This window comes from Labeo rohita, chromosome 20 (genome assembly GCF_022985175.1).
Source record: "Labeo rohita strain BAU-BD-2019 chromosome 20, IGBB_LRoh.1.0, whole genome shotgun sequence".
Classification (NCBI taxonomy): Eukaryota; Metazoa; Chordata; class Actinopteri; order Cypriniformes; family Cyprinidae; genus Labeo; species Labeo rohita.
Genome location: NC_066888.1, coordinates 20667786 through 20686285, shown reverse-complemented (window position 1 = coordinate 20686285; position 18500 = coordinate 20667786). Strand labels below are relative to the sequence as shown.

The window sequence follows — 18500 nt, the reverse complement described above, 5'->3', positions numbered from 1 at the left end:
AAAGTATGTAACAAAATGTAACTAAAAATAACTAAAACTTAAATAATTAAGTAAAATAAAGCTATATATATATATATATATATATATATATATATATATATATATATATGTATGCTGTTATATTCTATGACAGTATATAAATAATGCTAAAATAACAAACAAATAACAAAAACTTGTGGCAAAACTCACCTATGAGTGTTGATGAGAGAAATAACGTTGGTACTTTTTATGTTCTTTTTGAAGCTTGAGTGACACTATGTTCACTTCCAATTTATGTTCAAGAATGACAAAATGTTCATTTTTTTTAAATTTGTGTTTCAGAGGTTTGGAACAGTAGGAGGTTGAGTTAATGAGGACAGTAAGGGAAAACGCTTGTTATTATTTACTCACCCTCATGTCATTATGAAACTGTATGCCTTTCTTTTTTTCTGAGAAAACACAAAAGATATTTTGAAAAATGTTGGCAACCAAACATTGAAGCCCACTGACTTCCATTGTATACACTCAAAACATTGAGATATTTCTTAGAAGAAACTCATAGTTTCATAACCACACAAGTGTGAGTAAATCATGACAGAATTTTCATTTTTAGCTCAACCAGCCCAGTAGCTATTAGAATGAGGTCACCTGATATATTTTAGCCCTATATTAAGTTTTTGATAATGTTGTAATCTGAATTAGGTGTGAGTGGGAGCTGGTTTACTACAGTAATGTGTGGAATGCACCCTGAGGAGTTTACTACCATATTAAAAAATTACATTTAAAAAAGCTAAACTGCCGGTTGTCCTCTATCTCCCTATCCCACTCACTCCCCTCTGCTCTCCATTCCTCCATTCCTCTCTCCCCTTCTCCTCACCTCAGATCCGTGGTGAGTCACAGTCTATCTCTGAATCACTGGCGCTGTCGTTCGTTAGATGTGGCATAGAGAGAGCCCCTAATTGTCCTCCACATTTAAATTGCACAGTCGGACGACTCCTCAGGCTTTAAAAGGCTTTCTAAGTGACACGAGGTTGGGTTCAATCATGAGAAAAAAAGCACATTGGAGAAGTTTCTGAGGCCTACAGCTGGATTGTTTCCATGGCATCACACCGGGTTACTTAAAAGACGCGCATTCGAATAGTTTTACAAAAAGGTGTCTCAATTAGCGAGTAAAGACTGACATGCTAATCAAACCCGTGTCCCCTAATCCCGTCACCATCCGAGTGCCCTTAATGTTTATGGCACTCGCTCTCCTGTGAGCAGTTAATTGAAGGAGAAAACCCTTTCTGGTGCGAGTCCAGATGTCAGATTAGAGGATTTCTCATCGGGTTCTGGAAGCCAAATGGGCTCAGCGCATGCTGACTGGATGAATGTGGACGTCCTCTGTCTCCACTGCTTTCCTCTGCCCTCCTGTCTCTCCCAGCTCACCCTGTGCACTTTTTATCCCTCTGTTTCCCCCCAGGTAACAGCAGAGGACAAGAAAAAGGACGACAGCATCGCCAACGGTGAGACATGTCTCCGTAAGCAATGCCACGACTCAGTCCGTCCTGTCATTCAAACACATAGCGTTCACTGTAGTGTATCGTATATATATATATAATGCTCATATTCACAGTTAGCAGCAATTCTGAGGTTGAAAGCTGACCCGGAAACACCTTGAGCGAAATATTTTTATTCAAATAATACATGCCATCATTTCTCAGTTGGAAGATTGGGAAAGCATTACTCATATTCAATTGAGTGCTTCGGTAACAATGTGCAATACAATGAAAGTGAAGTGAAAAGAATGGATTTGTAAAGGCAGACGATAATTCACCTCACTTATCTCCCTCAAGTCATTGTTTAGCCATCAGAGCAGTGAGGCTAATAGCTGCTGTAATGATATGATAGCTGGCTGCCTTCACAATTGCACTTTCTCGTTTATCCCTCTCTTCCTCCGTCCAATCCATCTTCTTTTCATCAGCACAAACACAGATCCAAATACACACACACACACAGACGCATGGCATCATCTCTATCTCTGTGATCATGATCATGCGCTCGCCCCTCATCACGACAGGCCAATTATGTGCTTTCCCAGAGAGCCCAGTGTGTTGCTTAGTAACACCTGTGGATAAGTAAATGGAGTGAATGGCTTTGCCACCACATCTATGTTATCATGGTCTAATACGTCAGCACAGTGCGCTGAGTGTAATGACTTCAAGCTGCAATATATAACAGGATTTTGCAAAATTGGCGTAATGAATTGAGTGACACCAATAAACGAGCATTTATAAATTCAATACAGTGCCTGATTGGCTAAATGAGCTTTACTGATTGTAACTCATTTGCAGTGTTTGAGAGTTATTGCTAACTTCACCACATTTTTCAGTAGTGTAACAGTAGTTTGTATGTTTTTAAAATAGTCAAAGCGCTATAGTTGCTTCCTGGACAGGTGAGGTCAAAATTTTACATACCTTGCAGAATCCTCAAAATGTAAATGATTTTACCAAAATAAGAGGGGTCATAAAAATGCATTTTACTTTAGATGATTACATATGGTAAAAATTACCCTGTTCAAAAGTTTACATACACTTGATTCTTAATACTGTGTTGTTACTTGAATGATTCACAGCTATTTTTTTGTTTGGTGATAGTTGTTTCTGAGTCCCTTGTTTGTCCTCAACAGTTAAACTGCCTGCTGTTCTTCAGAAAAATCCTTCAGGTCTCACAAATTCTTTGGTTTTTCAGCATTTTTGTGTATTTGAACCCTTTCCAACAATGACTGAGATTCATCTTTTCACACTGAGGACAACAGAGGGACTCATATGCAACTATTCCAGAAGGTTCAAACACTCACTGATGCTCCAGAAGGAAAAAAAAAAAACATGCATTAAGAGCCAGGGGTGTAAACTTTTGGAATTTGTAGATCAGTGTAAATTTAACTTATTTTGACTTCTGAGAAACATGTAAGTGTCTTCTGTAGCTTCTGAAGGACAGTATGTAAATAATATGATATTTAGGCAAAATAAGAAAAATATACACATCTTCATTCTGTTCAAAAGTTTACACCCCTGGCTCTTAATGCATCGTTTTTCCTTCTGGAGCATCAGTGAGCATTTGAACCTTCTGTAATAGTTGCATATGAGTCCCTCAGTTGTCCTCAGAGTGAAAAGATGGATCTCAAGGGTTCAAATACACAAAAATGCTGAAAAAACGAAGAATTTGTAGAATCTGAAGGATTTTTCTGAAGAACAGTGTACAGTTTAACTGTTCAGGACAAACAAGGGACTCATGAACAACTATCAATAAACAAACAAACAAAAAAACAGCGGTAGATCGTTCAGGTAACAACACAGTATTAAGAATCAAGTGTATGTAAACTTTTGAACGGGGTAATTTTTGTGAAACATCTTATTTAGGTCAGTACTAAATAAAAACTAACATGCATTTTGTAAGATCCCTCTTATTTTGGTAAAATAATTAACATTTTGCACAAATACGTGCACAAATGAAACACAAATTACTCAGTTCAAAAAATGAGTCATTGATTCATTTGTTTCCCTGCCAGCCTAGAAAGCTAATCTATCCTAGAAATTGATTTTATGCTGGCTTAAAATGTTTACTTGTTATTCTCAAAGTAGTTTACATTTTTACAGTTGTCATTAAATTTTAATGTTATTTATCTTATTGTGGACAAATCACAGTATTTCTTTGTTTATTTAATCTCATTTCTAACTCATCTCCCTAGAAAATTATAAATCACTTCAGGCCTTTGTTACTTTATATTGTAATGCGACCTTACTATTTCAGCATTGAAAACGGCAAGGTCACTAATGTGTAATTCTACCGGCATTTCATTGCTTACTTGTTTTGTAATAGACTGTTGTTTTCTTTTTTTAATCTCCAAGATACGGCAGAAGTGGAGTCAACTTCAGGCCCTGATAAAGAGACAGACAGAAAAGATAAGGAGAGGCTGCAGACAGCCAAGGAGTCCAGCGGAGCGTTGTTTCTGTCCCAGGATGCATTAGCGACAGACAAACCGCCGCTGCTGGAGACCTGGGTAGACCTGCACAACTTCACTAAATGCTTCCAGTAAGGGTCAATCATCTCCAGCAGAAGTCTAAGCCTTATTATGCTAATCCTTTGCTATTTTGTCACATTAACTCTTCATGCTTTTAAATTCCTATTAAGCTGCAGGCTACGATATGCTAATAATCATGTGTTTTGTAGGACGTTGCTGATTTTTCACAAACCAGATACTTATGCACATCAGTGTAAGACATCACACTTTAAGGTAGGGCTTTAAACTTAATATTACATTTGCCTGCATAGTAATATTCTTACTAGTGTAAACTGAAACTAATGAATATTCTTACATTTGGGGTTATTTATGCTTGCATCATTAGAGGCCATTCACACAAAACACGTTTTTCCATTCCAATGCGCGACTTTTCCATTGTTTTTGTTTATATAAATGCGCTTGAAGGACATGCATGACCGTTACACTCTTGCGTCTTTTGTAGCGCCTCTCACATGAGTGCCGTGTTTTTAAGATGCTGTGTCAAGAATTTCAACTTTTACATGCAGCGCCACTCATCAATGTCAGTTCCAAAGCAGTGGACCAATCAGAAGAACTCGGAGGCGGGGCAAGCGTTGCAAGCTTCTGTTACAGTAGCAAGTTGCGATGATAACGGTTTTATTTGACGGCAACATAGCGGAGGAGGTGCTCATAGTGGCTGTGTTCAGATACCCTGAAATATATAAACATTCTTCAAGCGATTATCACAACTTCTCATTATCACGTCTCAAAAGCATGATTTGAGACCCTCGCGTTATGCTGAGCTTTTTTTAAAACCATTCCTGAGCGCTGTGTTTTTAGACGCAAAGACGCATTCTGTGTGAGTGGTCCCTTAGAGTAGCACCATCAGTCTTTTATTTATAATACAGTAAAAATTGTGGATATTGTGAAATATTGTTACAGTTTAAAATAACAGCTTTTACGTTTAATGTATGTTAATATGTTAATATATAATAATAATTTATTCCTGTGTTGTTAAGCTGAATTTCAGCAGCCATTACTCCAGTCTTCAGTGTCACATACGTATTCTAATATGCTGATTTTATGCTCAAGAAACATTTTTTATTATTATCAGTAAAAAACAGTTGTGCAGTTTTTGTTTTTTCAGAATTCTTTGATAAATAGAAACTTAAAAAGAACAACATTTATTTGAAATAGAAATCTTTTCCCAATATAAATTTCTTTGCTGTCACTTTTGATGAAAATTTTGAACTATAACATAAACCTCTGATTTATACCATAAACAATGTGTCGTTTAATGGGGGCTTATTTTATTTAAAGGGATAGTTCAGCCAAAAATGAAAATTCGGTCATTAATTACTCACACTCATGTCGTTCCAAACCCGTAAGACCTTCGTTCATCTTCGGAACACAAATTAAGATATTTTTGATGAAATCTGTGAGCTTTCTGACCCTGCGTGGACAGCAACGCAACTACGACGTTCAAGGCCAAGAAAGGTAGTTAGGACAGTGATACTCTCCTGAAGACTGACACAGAAAAGAAGAAATTTTTAAATAAAGTCATTATTTTTGTTTTCTTTATGCGCAAAAAGTATTCTCGTAGTTTTGTAACATTACGGTTGAACCACTGATGTCACATGGACTATTTGAGTGTCCTTTCTACCTTTCTGGGCCTTGATTGTATCAGTTACGTTGCTGTCTATGCAGCGTCAGAAAGCTCTGGGATTTCATCAAAAATATCGTAATTTGAGTTCCAAAATGAACAAAGGTTTGAAACGACATGAGGGTGAGTAATTAATGACAGAATTTTCATTTTTGGCTGAACTGACCCTTAGTGCCACAACCACACATAAACAGTTCACTTAATGAATAAACAAAATCATCTAAATCTAATGGATACTTTCCTATTACTCTTAACTTCTCCCATGAGTCTGTAGCTATGGCAACTGTAATTTGTTTTACTCTGCGGGTGGGCTGGCCCCCCTTGCTCACTGTATCTATGACATTCAGAATGCATTATCATAAAAACAACTAATACAAAAATCAACTAAACCTGTTGTTGTGGCATTTTTATAATGGTGCTTGGTATAATTATGGTATCTGTGGTGGGAGGGATGTGTTGTGTTGTGTTGTGTTAGAATAAAACATGAAAGTGACTCAATTCTCTGTTAGAACTCCATCTCCTCTCGAATGTCTGCTGCTGCATTGTCCAACACTGTGGCCTCCACCCACTCCGTGTCCGCTCTTGCTAGACAACCTGATTCCACTGGAATTGCTTACACACAGGTATACACACACGCACACATACAGAAACACAATGGGAGGTTTTTGATGACCATGCTGATTTTGCTCTTCTCTCCGTTTTGCTGTAATGTTGATGAGCTGGACTTTTTTTTTTAACCTTATCCCCTGAGAACATGTGGTTTGATTTAATATTTGGTAATTACTGTGAGTGTGAGTTTATGTAATGGTGTGTGTGTATTCTGTTGTCTCCTGAGATACATACAAAATTGAAACGCATTAATACAGTATGCGATGATGCTGTCCCATTCTGTTCATTGTTCTTGCTCCTCAGTCTGCAGATGGAAAAGGCACTCACTTCCTGTTTGTAGATAGCCTGTCACCCACAAAAATTCTCATTGGTTTCTCAGCTTTGGTGCACTGGGGGGAGACTGTGGAAGAGAGTAAGGACACATAGACGTACTGTACACACTCAGTTTGTCTGTTCACAACAATAAGCAATCTGTCTAAAGTATGTGTGTGTATTATGCTCAGAAAAAGAGTCATCAGCCAGGCCTGGTTCTTTAACAGCTAAGCCTTTCTCATGGAAAAGCATTGTTTCTGAACTTCCTGTGGTGCAGATTCAAACAACTGCTAGTAAAGCTGCATTGCTCTCTCTTCCTCCTGGGTAACTATATCACAACTTTCAGTGTCACATGATCCTTCAGAAATCATTGTAACATTTTCATATGGGGTACAAGTAACATTATCTATGTTGAAAACTGTTGCACTGCTTCCTATTTTTGTGGAAACCAAAAATCCTAGTAAGAGTAGAATGTTTACAAGCACCATATTTAATTTTTGACAACAATGCAAATGAGGCTGCGAGGAAAGGAAGCATAGTGTGTTCAATAAATTGTACTGTTGTTTAACAGCATACTAATTGTTCAGCTGACAGAATAGTTTCCCAAAGGCTTTCGGTAGACAAAAACTCCATAAAACAGCTTTGGAAGTTGTGATTTGTCAAAATGTGATCTAGCACCTTCACCATTGCAAAGACAGCCATTTCCATCCATGTAAAATAATATGTTAGATGTTCTTGCATCCATTAGAGTTATTCGGAACATTTTCAAATCATGCATGGTAATATCTTTTGTATTATATTGTATTATATTAGAAAATTGAAAAATAGCAGTTTTTCCAATTTTCTGCCATAGCAGTCAGCACTATGAAGTGAACTGTTGCAGTAGTTTAAAGCTAACAAAAAGCTCTCAGCATTACAACCAAGGTTCATGTAATGTACTGCGCTTTCTCTTAGGAGCCCAGAACTGAAGAGAGAGATAAGAAGATAGGTTGAGATACAGAAAGAGAGAGAGATATGACCCAGTCTGCTATTTCTAGCAGCGTAGTGGCCTAAAAGCTGGAAGCCTACATTCAGAGGTCACACTAAGGGAAGGGGAGGGCCAAATGTAGGCACATCTGAATTATTTTTGACGATCATACGTTTAGAAAAAATAAAAAGAATCAGATTTTACCAAGGCTGTTTCTTCCCTTTGTTCTCTCTTCCTGTGTCTCCACCTCATACTGTTCTTTTAAACTCCTCAGTGTTGAGAAATCCTGATTTATGTCAACACATTATGTAAAGCTAATATGTTATTGCAGAGCTGGCCCAGTTCTGTGGGGGTTTATAAGGGTGCTTAAAAGGTGTAAGAACAACTTCAGTTGAAATTGTAATAATAGCTTTTATGAGCCAAGGAGATTTTGCTGACTGCAACCTGCTACATGTACGAAATCCCTTCATTATCATTAGTAACAGTGCATGATCGTTCATGATATAAGTTTATATGGATCTAGCAGTTTATTAGTTTAAAACTTAGTATATTATTATTAACACTACAGCCCAATGACTACCATGTTGAAAAAAAACCCAGCATATGCTGGTTAGGTATGTTTTGAAGCATGGCAGCTGGTTTAAGCTGGTTTAAGATGCTTATTTGTTGATGATGAGCTGGTTTAAGCTGGTGCTGAACTGGTTTAAGCTGGTTATGTGCTGGTTCTAAGCAACTAGCTCCTGCTCAGGACCAGCTCATAACCAGCTTATAACCAATTTGGGATCAGCTGCCATGCTTCAAAACATGCCTAACCAACATTTGCCATTTTTTAAGTAGGGTATTAAAACACTATAAAATTTCTCACTCTAAACATCTCAAATCATTACTTTTTCTCACTAGGCGTCATGTTCTTTGTGTGCACACAAGTGCTTCATTGGCCGTTCATCTACATCTCTTCAGCATGTCTCCGTTCGTGTTTGGTGATGAGGAAACTGTTATGCCACACCTTGACAAGGCATGCCCACATTAACACACATATACATACATACTTTTTTTTAAATGTTCACATATGTCTAAAAGCTTGGAACCCCCCCCCCCATATTAAACAGTGTGAGAGACACCTTCCAGGGGCTAAATATCACATTATTGGGGTCCCTTTAGCCCCTGCAATGCTGTTAAAGGGATAGTTCAACCCTCTGTGGTCGAAGACTGCAAAGGTTCTACTTTTATTTGTGTATAGTCATAATAACAACAAAACTATGTGCTTTTGTAAAATAAAGAAATAAACAGGGTGCGCTCTCTGCTGTCTCAGCCTCTGGCACCTCTCTTCACAGGCACGTAAATAAAACAACCTTAGCTACACTTTTCAAAATGTAAACATCTATGTGAGATGTGTGGACATGTAGGTAAATGCCCACATCACAAACAAATGTGAACATTCAAGTATAGCCGCATTTTATTGTCAGTAACGGTAATGGCATTGTAATGGGGGAAACAGAAATTACTTTAATTACGCGTTATGAAAAAAGTAATGCCGTTAGTAACACTGTTATTCCCATCACTACATTCTAAGTTGCATCAACAAGTCAATTGATTAGTTTGCTCACTAGTCATTGCATCAGTAGCACCTGTTCTACATATAGCAGCAGCTGGTTGAAAAGATCTCTGTCCACAAACCTCAGGGTGTGATTGGCTTTAAGCCAAAAAATTTCTGCACTCATGCCACACTAAAAATCTCAGTTGTTGTGCTTCATGTTTCTCTTTTGAATTGTCCAGGAGAGTCTGAGGTTCTGTGAACAGGCTGTAATGATCATAAGAGCCCTGGGTCGAGTGATCGGCTCCTTCTCAGATCCAGAGGAACTACCATCAACCACCAAAGAACTTGAGAAGACCCATGGTGTAGACATACAGCAACAAAGGGTGGGTTATACACAGAGACAGCGCTATGGGACGGATTCTTGCACCCTCTGTCAGACCACAATGTATCTGAACAAACTTTTGAACATTTTTCACTATATTTCCTTTTGAATTTTAACAGCCACTGAAATACCTTCATTTTTTTAATTAATGAAACATGCGTTCTTGAATTTAAAACTGAGCTCTTTATGACTCACCACCAGTATTCACAGCACTGTACCAGCGAGCAGCTGTGAAATGTCAGTGCTGATTCTTTGAATTTCTAGTTTAATGTAAAACTGATTGTTCCTTTACATCTTTCATTCTTAATCTTGAATTAATTGTTAGTTGTTAAAACGGAGTTCATTTTAAAGTTTTACATTCATGTTTTGTTTTATTTTAACAAATATGTAACAGTGACAAATGTGTGCCCACTTTGAGTTAAGTTCATTTTTAAATTAAACTTTAGGATTGTTTGTGGTTTTTGTTGTTTTGTCAAAAGTATGCAACCCACATTCATTTTGTCACTGTTAAACTAAAAATTGACAATGCTTTACATCAGAATTTGAATTTGTCTCATATTTGATGGAGTTTGCATTGATTCTGTTTATGTATACAGTCTGTACTGTATAAACACTCTATTTAAAAAACAAGCCAAGGCATGACTTGACTTTGCATTCCAAAGACCCCCTTAGGAAGGGGGAATTGAGTCATTTGTTCTGCCGCTGACTTTATATTGCTTTCATACATATTTATATACTTGTAAATGTATTATTTTTGTCTCATACAGGTGTTCAATGAAGCTGTGTATCATATGTTTTGCTCTTCTCTGGGGCGGAAACTGACCTCTGAGGAGCTGTTTGCAGTGCAGACTCTGACAGGAGATCCATCGCCACATGGTAGCAACGATAAAGCCTTGGATGCACGATCAGGTGAATGTAGGCTTACGGAGTCTCTGTTTGGGTTTACACCTATTATAGCACAGGGCTCATCCTGGCTTTATGTACTCATGTGTTTTTTCTCCCTGTAAAAGATGACACTCCAGAGCGCTGGAATGGCAGGCAGGCCACGGACAAGGAAATGCAGGCAGCCACAGTGTTGCAGGCAGGTTGGAAAGGGTACCTAGTCAGAGAGATCCTCACTGCAGCAAGACCAGGTAAAGTCCAGATATAATGATACCTAGTATAACGGAAAAGTAGAAACTGTGAATTCAAGAATTTATGCCAGTTGTCTTTGTGATCTGATTCATAGCCATTCTCCTGTGGTCAGTTATGTCTGACATCTGTTCTGTGGGTTTTTATGTTGGTGAGAGAGAGAGAGCTGCAAGGCCCTGAAGCTCATACTTATCAATGAAGCTGCCAGTCATTCTAAGCAAGTATGACAGCAGAGAGAATAACACACCTTTTCATCTCTCTATCCATCTGGCTCCATACCTCCAAGCATCACTCCATCCCCAGCCTGACAACATGAGTGACAGGGAGAGTGGCCAAAAGAAAGTGAGAAAGATAGAAGGCAAGAAAGATGCAGCAGTATCGGAAAAGGATGAAGGGAAAGTGTGAGAGGAAGGATAAAAGAAAATACAGAAATGTACTGAGCAAGATAATGTATATTTCAGGAAGCAATAGCATCCGGGAAGCTCAAAGAGTCAAAACACGCAAGCAGTCTCTAAAGATCCTAGCATTGCTCATCAAGCTCTATTTACCTCAAACAACTCATTTATTGTGTGAAAATTACAGTGTAGATCCAGCAGTCACACACAGATGAACAGGACTATTCAGTAGACTAAAATCATGATCTTCTATGGCCGATTCCAATTTTTTATGAGCAAATAGGCTGATTCTGATACCAGTTGCCTTTTTTATTGTTAAAGCAAGAGACAAGAAGGAATGAAAGAGTACATTAACAAGATGTTTACTGGCTCTATTATTGGTTGAATTGGCCTTAGATAAAAGTAATTGTAGCCATTTAGAGACAACCAAAGATGCTACATACATGCAGCACAAGCAGTTTTTTGATTTAAGTTAGATTGTGTGATTTCAAAATTTAAGGCCAAAACAGAATGGTTTCACTTTAGCGTTTTAAACATACCTGCACAAAACAAAAACAGTTACCATTTAGAGATACATTCATCATTTATACATTCAATATTTGGAATTTTCTTCCAATATTTTGAACATCATGAGCAGTGATTGCTCTGCCTGTGTAATGATTACTCTGCTGGTGCGTCTGTGCTTTTCACTTTGCATCAGTCATCAGCATGTCCGACTCTGGCCTCTGTTAACATCCTGTTTGCAGACTTAGTAATCTTTCCACACAAGTTACATTTTGGGAATTTATTGCAATGCAATTTGTGTGCATATCCGGAACAGTTTGGCCAAAATAATAATTTTAAAAAATGACTGGTTGCTGATCATTTGTTTGGAAGAAAATAGTCAGTAAACTGGTCCGATTTAAAAGATTTGCCAGTGAACTATTAATTTCTTCCACATTTTAAATATGAGCTGGTTGTGCATGAAACAAAAGCTGCAGTTCTTATCTCTAATTCTTAATCTATAGCTCATTAATTATCTTACTTTTTTGTGTTGCGTTGTGGGTTTTTTTTTCTGAAGTGCTAAAATCACAACAAATACATTTAAAATATCCCAAATAGAAATGGGCCATTCCACAAAATCGGTGCCTTTTCCACTTGGAAAAATTGAAAAATAAAATAAGTTTAATCAATATTTTTTAAATATCCATGAAATGAATACACCCTAAAATGACAAGAAATTGTATTGTGCCATCTCAGGCTATGTAATTTATTATTTTGTGACTTTTTTTTCTACCTCAAGTTTCGGTATTTTTGTCAACGCTGTTACCGACACAGGTGTTACTAGATACTGTCGTTTAACTCATATGCCACTGAATGATATAGGCATTAGCTCAATAATATACCAATGTCATCTCTGTTACCCACGTCAAAATCTGTTACTCTAAAAAGTAACAGTAACAGGTTTGATGATTTCAAACTAATTTCCTAATTGCTAGCTAATAGTCAAGTTCACAAAAAGCACATATTGTACACTTTAAAAAAGATTTTACTTGTAGATACTGATTATAGTAAATGTAAGAAATAATTGTTTCAATTTACATTTTAAAAATGGTAACAGGATTGACATTGCATGATGGCCCCCCTCAGTCAAGCCTCATAAATCATCAAAAATACAACATTATAGCGGAATGGGAGAAACATGCTTGTGTTGTAATTGCTGGAATCCTGTTTGAGAGAAGATGTAACCTCCTAGAAGTGATGTCACGTGAATGTACATTATTTTACCAGGGTTTTTAATGAGGATAACAGCTGGCATGAAATCAGGAGACACCAATAAAATGATTTAAATTTGATAGAAAAAATGCATATTTATGCCAAAAACATTGCTTAACATTGAAACTATATTTAGAACAATATTTTTTATATCATTTTGCCTTCATTTTGCAACTTAAAAGTCCTGCTGAAAAAGAACAATCATAGTAAGGGACAGGCCAAAAACCTTACCCATATCAGGATAAAAGCTATTTAAATGACTTTTTATGTAATATTGATGAAAGCATACATCGTATTGTTATGTTTCCAAACTGCACATTTATTTGTTGTTATATTAAATCTATGTTTGATTATTTCTTATGGATCATTTTAATAAAAAAAAAAACGAATAAAAATGACAAAAGCATGTTAAATTACTACAAAAATAATGAAAAATGAAATAGAAAAACTAACATATAAATATTAAAATACTATTATCAAATTTAAATAAAATAAAAACAACAACACATGCAGTGAACACAACCACTCATTTTAGCAGTGTTATATTTAGTTTTTAAATATAAAAGTGGATTGGTTCCACATTTTTGAATTACTGGTTATGGAGAAAAAAAGATAATCTGTTTTTCATTTTTCTCACAGCATCTTTACAACACAGGTAACACTGTATCCTCTCCTTGGCTGATGTTATTCTCTAAATTGTTCTGAAAGAGTTTCTGTCATTATGATTATGACTTTCATTCACAAATGAGCCTCAGAACAGTTTGTCTCTTACCTGCCGGTATGAAATTAATTTCATTTTAGGGTGATTCTTCTTTCTAGCTCTCATTTTGCAGTAGATGGGCTGATATAATAAGTATCATTTTATGCGAGAAGAGAGAAGGATATTTCATTGAACAAAGCCAGACCTGGCTGAGAAGCAGAGGGATTGAGATTTGTTGGGTACATTTATCTGTCACAGAGGCTTTTCTGCATCATCTTTTAATTTAAAACTGGGCCAAATCTAACCATGTTACCCAATCCAGTTTCACAGCTCCAAGGTGAACATTGTAGGTTTTTTTGAATGCTTATTACGATGTGCTCATGTTTGCTTGTGTCTTAGGCACCAAGGAAAATCTGAGCGTCGCTAAAACTCTGCAAGACATGTGGGCTCCCGTGGAATCAGATCTAGAGAAACATGCTGTATCTTTACTGAGGTGAATTATTCATTTTGAAGAATCTTTCTCTCCTCCATTGTGTCTCTCGGTGGTACCATCTGCTGTTTACTGTCTGTGTGCCTGGTTTTAGATGCGGGGAGGGTCTGTAGAGAGTGACCTCTGGCCTGGGGGGTGAATGTGGCATGTGTCTGGTCTCAGTGGGTGGGTGGTATCTTCTCCCAGCGCTTGTAGCCTAACCTAGTCGACTCTGACAATCTGGGTGTCATAGGTCGGTTTTTGTCTGCTTGAATCTTTATCCAGTACTAAGTGTATGTTTCTGGTAGACACATGGTTGCTAATGGTGAAGGAATAGCAGAGCTATACCCCTGTGGAGAGGATGAGTGCAACAGAATAACATTCACCGACTACTCAGTGCCCGTACCAGAGGTAGCAAACTCCTGGATTCTGATATTCAGGTCAGGAACACTCTTTTTACACTTATAGCAAAACAATAGTTTACTAAAAAACACTATTATTAAAGGGAGAGTTCACCCAAAAAGGAAAATTCTGTCATAAATTACTCATCCTTAATGTCATTCCAGACAATTTCTTTTCGTCTGTGTCAGTCTTTGTCCATGTCAAAGACTGACAACGACTAGAAGAAATGCTTGAAGAAAATTATTTTTGGTTTCTTTGCACACAAAAATATTCTGAGCTTCATTACGGTTGAACCAGTGGACTATTTTAATGATGTCTTTACTACCTTTCTGGGCCTTAAACGTGGTAGTTGCATTGCTGTCTATGCAGGGTCAGAAAGCTCTCTGATTTCATCAAAAATATCTTAATTTATGTTCTGAAAATGAATAGTCTTACAGGTTTGGAATGACATGAAGGTGAGTAATTAATGACAGAATTTAAATTTTTGGGTGGACTATTCCTTTAATAAAATACATGCACTGAGCTTAATATTTGCTTGTGTACTTCATTTTTTCTCTTCTATTCTCATTTTCAGGGAGGTGTTTCATGTTCCTAAGAACATGCTGCTTGTTCCTAAGATCTTCTCCCCTCTTCCTGTATGTATTGTGCATGTCATCAATAATGACACTTTAGAGGAGATACCCAGAGTCTTTAACAGGGTCGAGCCATACATATACACCCCAAACAAGGTTTGTCAATGGGACAACTCCTCTCCATGTGTTTTTTTTTTTTTTTTTTTTTTTTTTTTTTTTTTTTTTTAACTTGTACGTTTACTTTTTATATTGTACTCTGTCTTCTGTTTCACACTCCATAGGGCGGCTATACATTTGTAGCTGAGGCTCATACCGGAGACTCGTCTGTGATTGGAGGAAAATGGAGAATGCGTCTAATTGGCTGCCGAGAACCCCTGCCACAGCTGGCCAGAGAAGCACCAAGCAATAACTTTTCTGTAAAAGAGTTGAAAGGTTACTACATCCCTAATCAAAAGAACGTCATCTGCAGGTTAGCACACACATAAAGCATACTAAGTCATAGTTTATATGTATATATGTAAATAAATAAACCTGAATAAGCTTTCCATGTATGGTCTGTTAGGAAAAGACTGGCTGAGATACAACTATTTGAAAATCTGGAATCTGAGGTTGCAAAAAAATCTAAATATTGAGGAAAATCACCTTAAATAAAGTTCTTAGCAATGCATATTACTAATCAAAAATTAAGTTTTGGTATATCTTCATGGAACATGATCTTTACTTAATATCCTAATGATTTTTGACATAAAATAAAAATCTATAATTTTGACCCCTACAATGCATTGTTAGCTATTGGTACTAATATACCCGTGCAGCTTATGACTGGTTTTGTGGTCCAGGATCACATATTTTGTTATGAAGTTATTTTGTAAACACTACAAAGCTTCAAGTAACCATTTAGGTTTTAGCTTTGCACAACAGTACAATAGCCCCGTTTCCACCGCAGGAACTTTCCCCAGGAACTAGGGACTTTGGGCTGGTACTCATTGTGTTTCCACTGCAGGAACCAGGATCTAAATAAAGTTCGCCCCTCAGAAAGTCCCTGCTCGTGAGGTAGTTCTTTTTTAAAGATCCGGATTTTTTGGGAGTGGGACTTGGGCTCTGAACAAGCCGATTGGTTGACTTCACGCAGCATTGTATTTCAACCACCATATATTCACATAATTTTGTAAAATATTACTGTTATTGTGTCATGAAATGTAGTTTTAAAAGTATTTCAGGTGAGAATGTACTTTAAAACTCAAATCTTTGGTTATTTATAAAATCAGCACCTATTTGAAAATGTGCTTTGCCGATTTCAGAGACGTGAGCTCCACATGATCAGTGGGCGCTCTGTACTGATGTATCCTGACGAGTGGAGCCTCAATTTGGCTAGTCCTTTTGACTTTTGCCGCTGGCTCTGATGTCTCTGTAGTGGTTAAACATAAGATATAATATGTTTTGGGTAAATCTAAGAGGAAATCTGGTCTTTATTCTGTTGGTCTATTAATATTTTAAAATGCAGCATTGCTGTTTGATATAATATTTCATTTCATTGTAATGTATGTACATTCCCTGAACTACATTCCTGCAGCTATTAGTATGTTTAAATGAAAACGAAAAGAGGCAGTGGTGTTTGATATCATATTTCGTCTTATTGTAAATACAGTGTGGAAAATTGCAGTAGCTAAGGCTGTACTGATGTTATCAAGTACGCTGCTGATTGAGTCAAACTTGCAAAATTTGCATATTTTGAATTGACTGACCTACGTCACAAGACTGTTTACCTAGTCTTCTTGGTACTTTAGTCCGCGATGTAAACCCATGACAGCAACAGGTCTGGGGTAAAAAAGTTGTTCCAGGTAATTTCGGTGGAAAAGTGGCTAATGAAATAGAGATTTTAGTCAGTCAGTTGTTGCATCAAGACTGATCTAAACTGTGTGTTTTTCCTATCAGACATGTGGTAAAAGTCTCCAGTGATCACAGTGCTACTGTGCAGTTTCAGACTTCAAAATCAGACGTCTACATTAAACTCAGTATCCTAGACCATGAGAAAGAGATTGCCAGCAGTCAGGGCAAAGGGCATGTCATCATTCCAGTCTACTGCTTTGTAGGCAACAATGGTTTGTACACACACACAAACACACACACACATATTCATATACATTATGAAGTTTGGAAATTAAAAACAATTTTTTACTTTTAAAGGAGAAGTTCACTTCCAGAATGAAAATTTCCTGATAATTTACTCATCCAAAATGTTCATGTTTTTCGTTCTTCAGTCAAAAAGAAATTAAGGTTTTTTCTAGGATTTTTCTAGGCGCAAATGTTCAATACAGCTTCAAAGGGCTCTACACGATCCCAGCCAAGGAATAAGGGTCTTATCTAGCAAAATGATTGATCATTTTCTAAGAAAAATAAAAATGTATACTTTTTAACCACAAATGCTCACCGTGACGCGTGCGTGACGTACAATAGGTGGAAGTGGCGACCGTGTTTACAAAGCAAATGTGCAAAGAAAATCAAACGCTCATTACAAAAAAAAGGTTAAAACAACACTGTTGGACAATTTTGAAGTTGGAGAAGTTTTTTCTGCCTCTCCTCCCTTTTTTAAACGAAGCACACATATTAAGAACTAACCACGCGCAACTTTTCTAGCGTGATTACACAATGCGTGAAGATGAACGTTTGTGGTTAAAAACTATATAAATGTTTATTTTTTTAAGAAAATTACCAATCATTTCACTAGATAAGATTCATATTCTTTAGCAGGAATCATGTAGATCCCTTTGAAACTGCAATTTGGACGTTCAACCCGTTGGCCACCATTGAGCTCCTCTATGTTTTCCTCAAAAACCTTAATTTCTTTGTGAATGAAGAAAGACATGAACCTCTTGGATGACATAGGGGTCAGTAAATTATTTGGAAATTTTCATTCTAAAAGTGAACTTCTCCTTTAAGTCTCTTTGATGCCATTTACACAGAATGTGTTTTTGCTTTGAAAACAGGGCAGTGGAATGGGGAAAAGCGGCCCTGAGATGCATTTTTTTAAAAATAACTTTTTTTTTTTAACTTGAGTGCTATGTTTTTAAAATGCTGTATCATGTGCAAGATGCTGCAAAAGACACTAATTGTCTTTTTGGCCATTTAAATATCTTTACTGCCACTTTTGACCAGTTTAATACATTCTTGCCATACAAAAATATTTATTTTAAATAAGTAAATGAAAATAATATATACAGTAGTGGCCCCAAAAAGTAATTGGAAAATTTAAACACTTTCTAGATTCTAAATGATAAAGAAATAGATATAAGCAGTAATTAATTATAGATCAATTTAAACTTAAAATTAATTATTATTTATAGATAAAATTAATAGAAACATTTGTACACTTGCTGGCAACTGTAGATATGCAGAGATTTTTAAACAGACACATTTATGTATACACATTTTTCGACACATGAACAAATCACGGATACAGTCCGTCACCCACAGACTGTAATGTTCCTGTAGACTCACAAAAACTAAGGTATAGTTTGTACTCCTTTCTTTTCCTTTAGTCCAAGTGTTCTTGTCCACCCACTCCACATTTTGTCTTAACACATATTCACTTTATAAAGTCACTAT

General features: G+C 36.7%; 1 protein-coding gene across 1 annotated transcript in view; it reads left to right on the top strand.

The window, feature by feature from the left end:
• adgb (androglobin) overlaps nt 1-18500 on the top strand; it is a 52732-nt gene that overhangs the window by 24783 nt on the left and 9449 nt on the right. Inside the window, exons 14-28 of the mRNA XM_051137856.1 lie at nt 1442-1484; nt 3870-4053; nt 4192-4255; nt 6173-6286; nt 6576-6684; nt 6776-6908; nt 8452-8566; nt 9328-9471; nt 10238-10379; nt 10481-10603; nt 13851-13944; nt 14229-14360; nt 14897-15050; nt 15176-15363; nt 16830-16996. Coding sequence (XP_050993813.1) covers nt 1442-1484; nt 3870-4053; nt 4192-4255; nt 6173-6286; nt 6576-6684; nt 6776-6908; nt 8452-8566; nt 9328-9471; nt 10238-10379; nt 10481-10603; nt 13851-13944; nt 14229-14360; nt 14897-15050; nt 15176-15363; nt 16830-16996 — 1906 coding nt within the window. The remainder of the gene's footprint in view (nt 1-1441; nt 1485-3869; nt 4054-4191; nt 4256-6172; nt 6287-6575; nt 6685-6775; nt 6909-8451; nt 8567-9327; nt 9472-10237; nt 10380-10480; nt 10604-13850; nt 13945-14228; nt 14361-14896; nt 15051-15175; nt 15364-16829; nt 16997-18500) is intronic.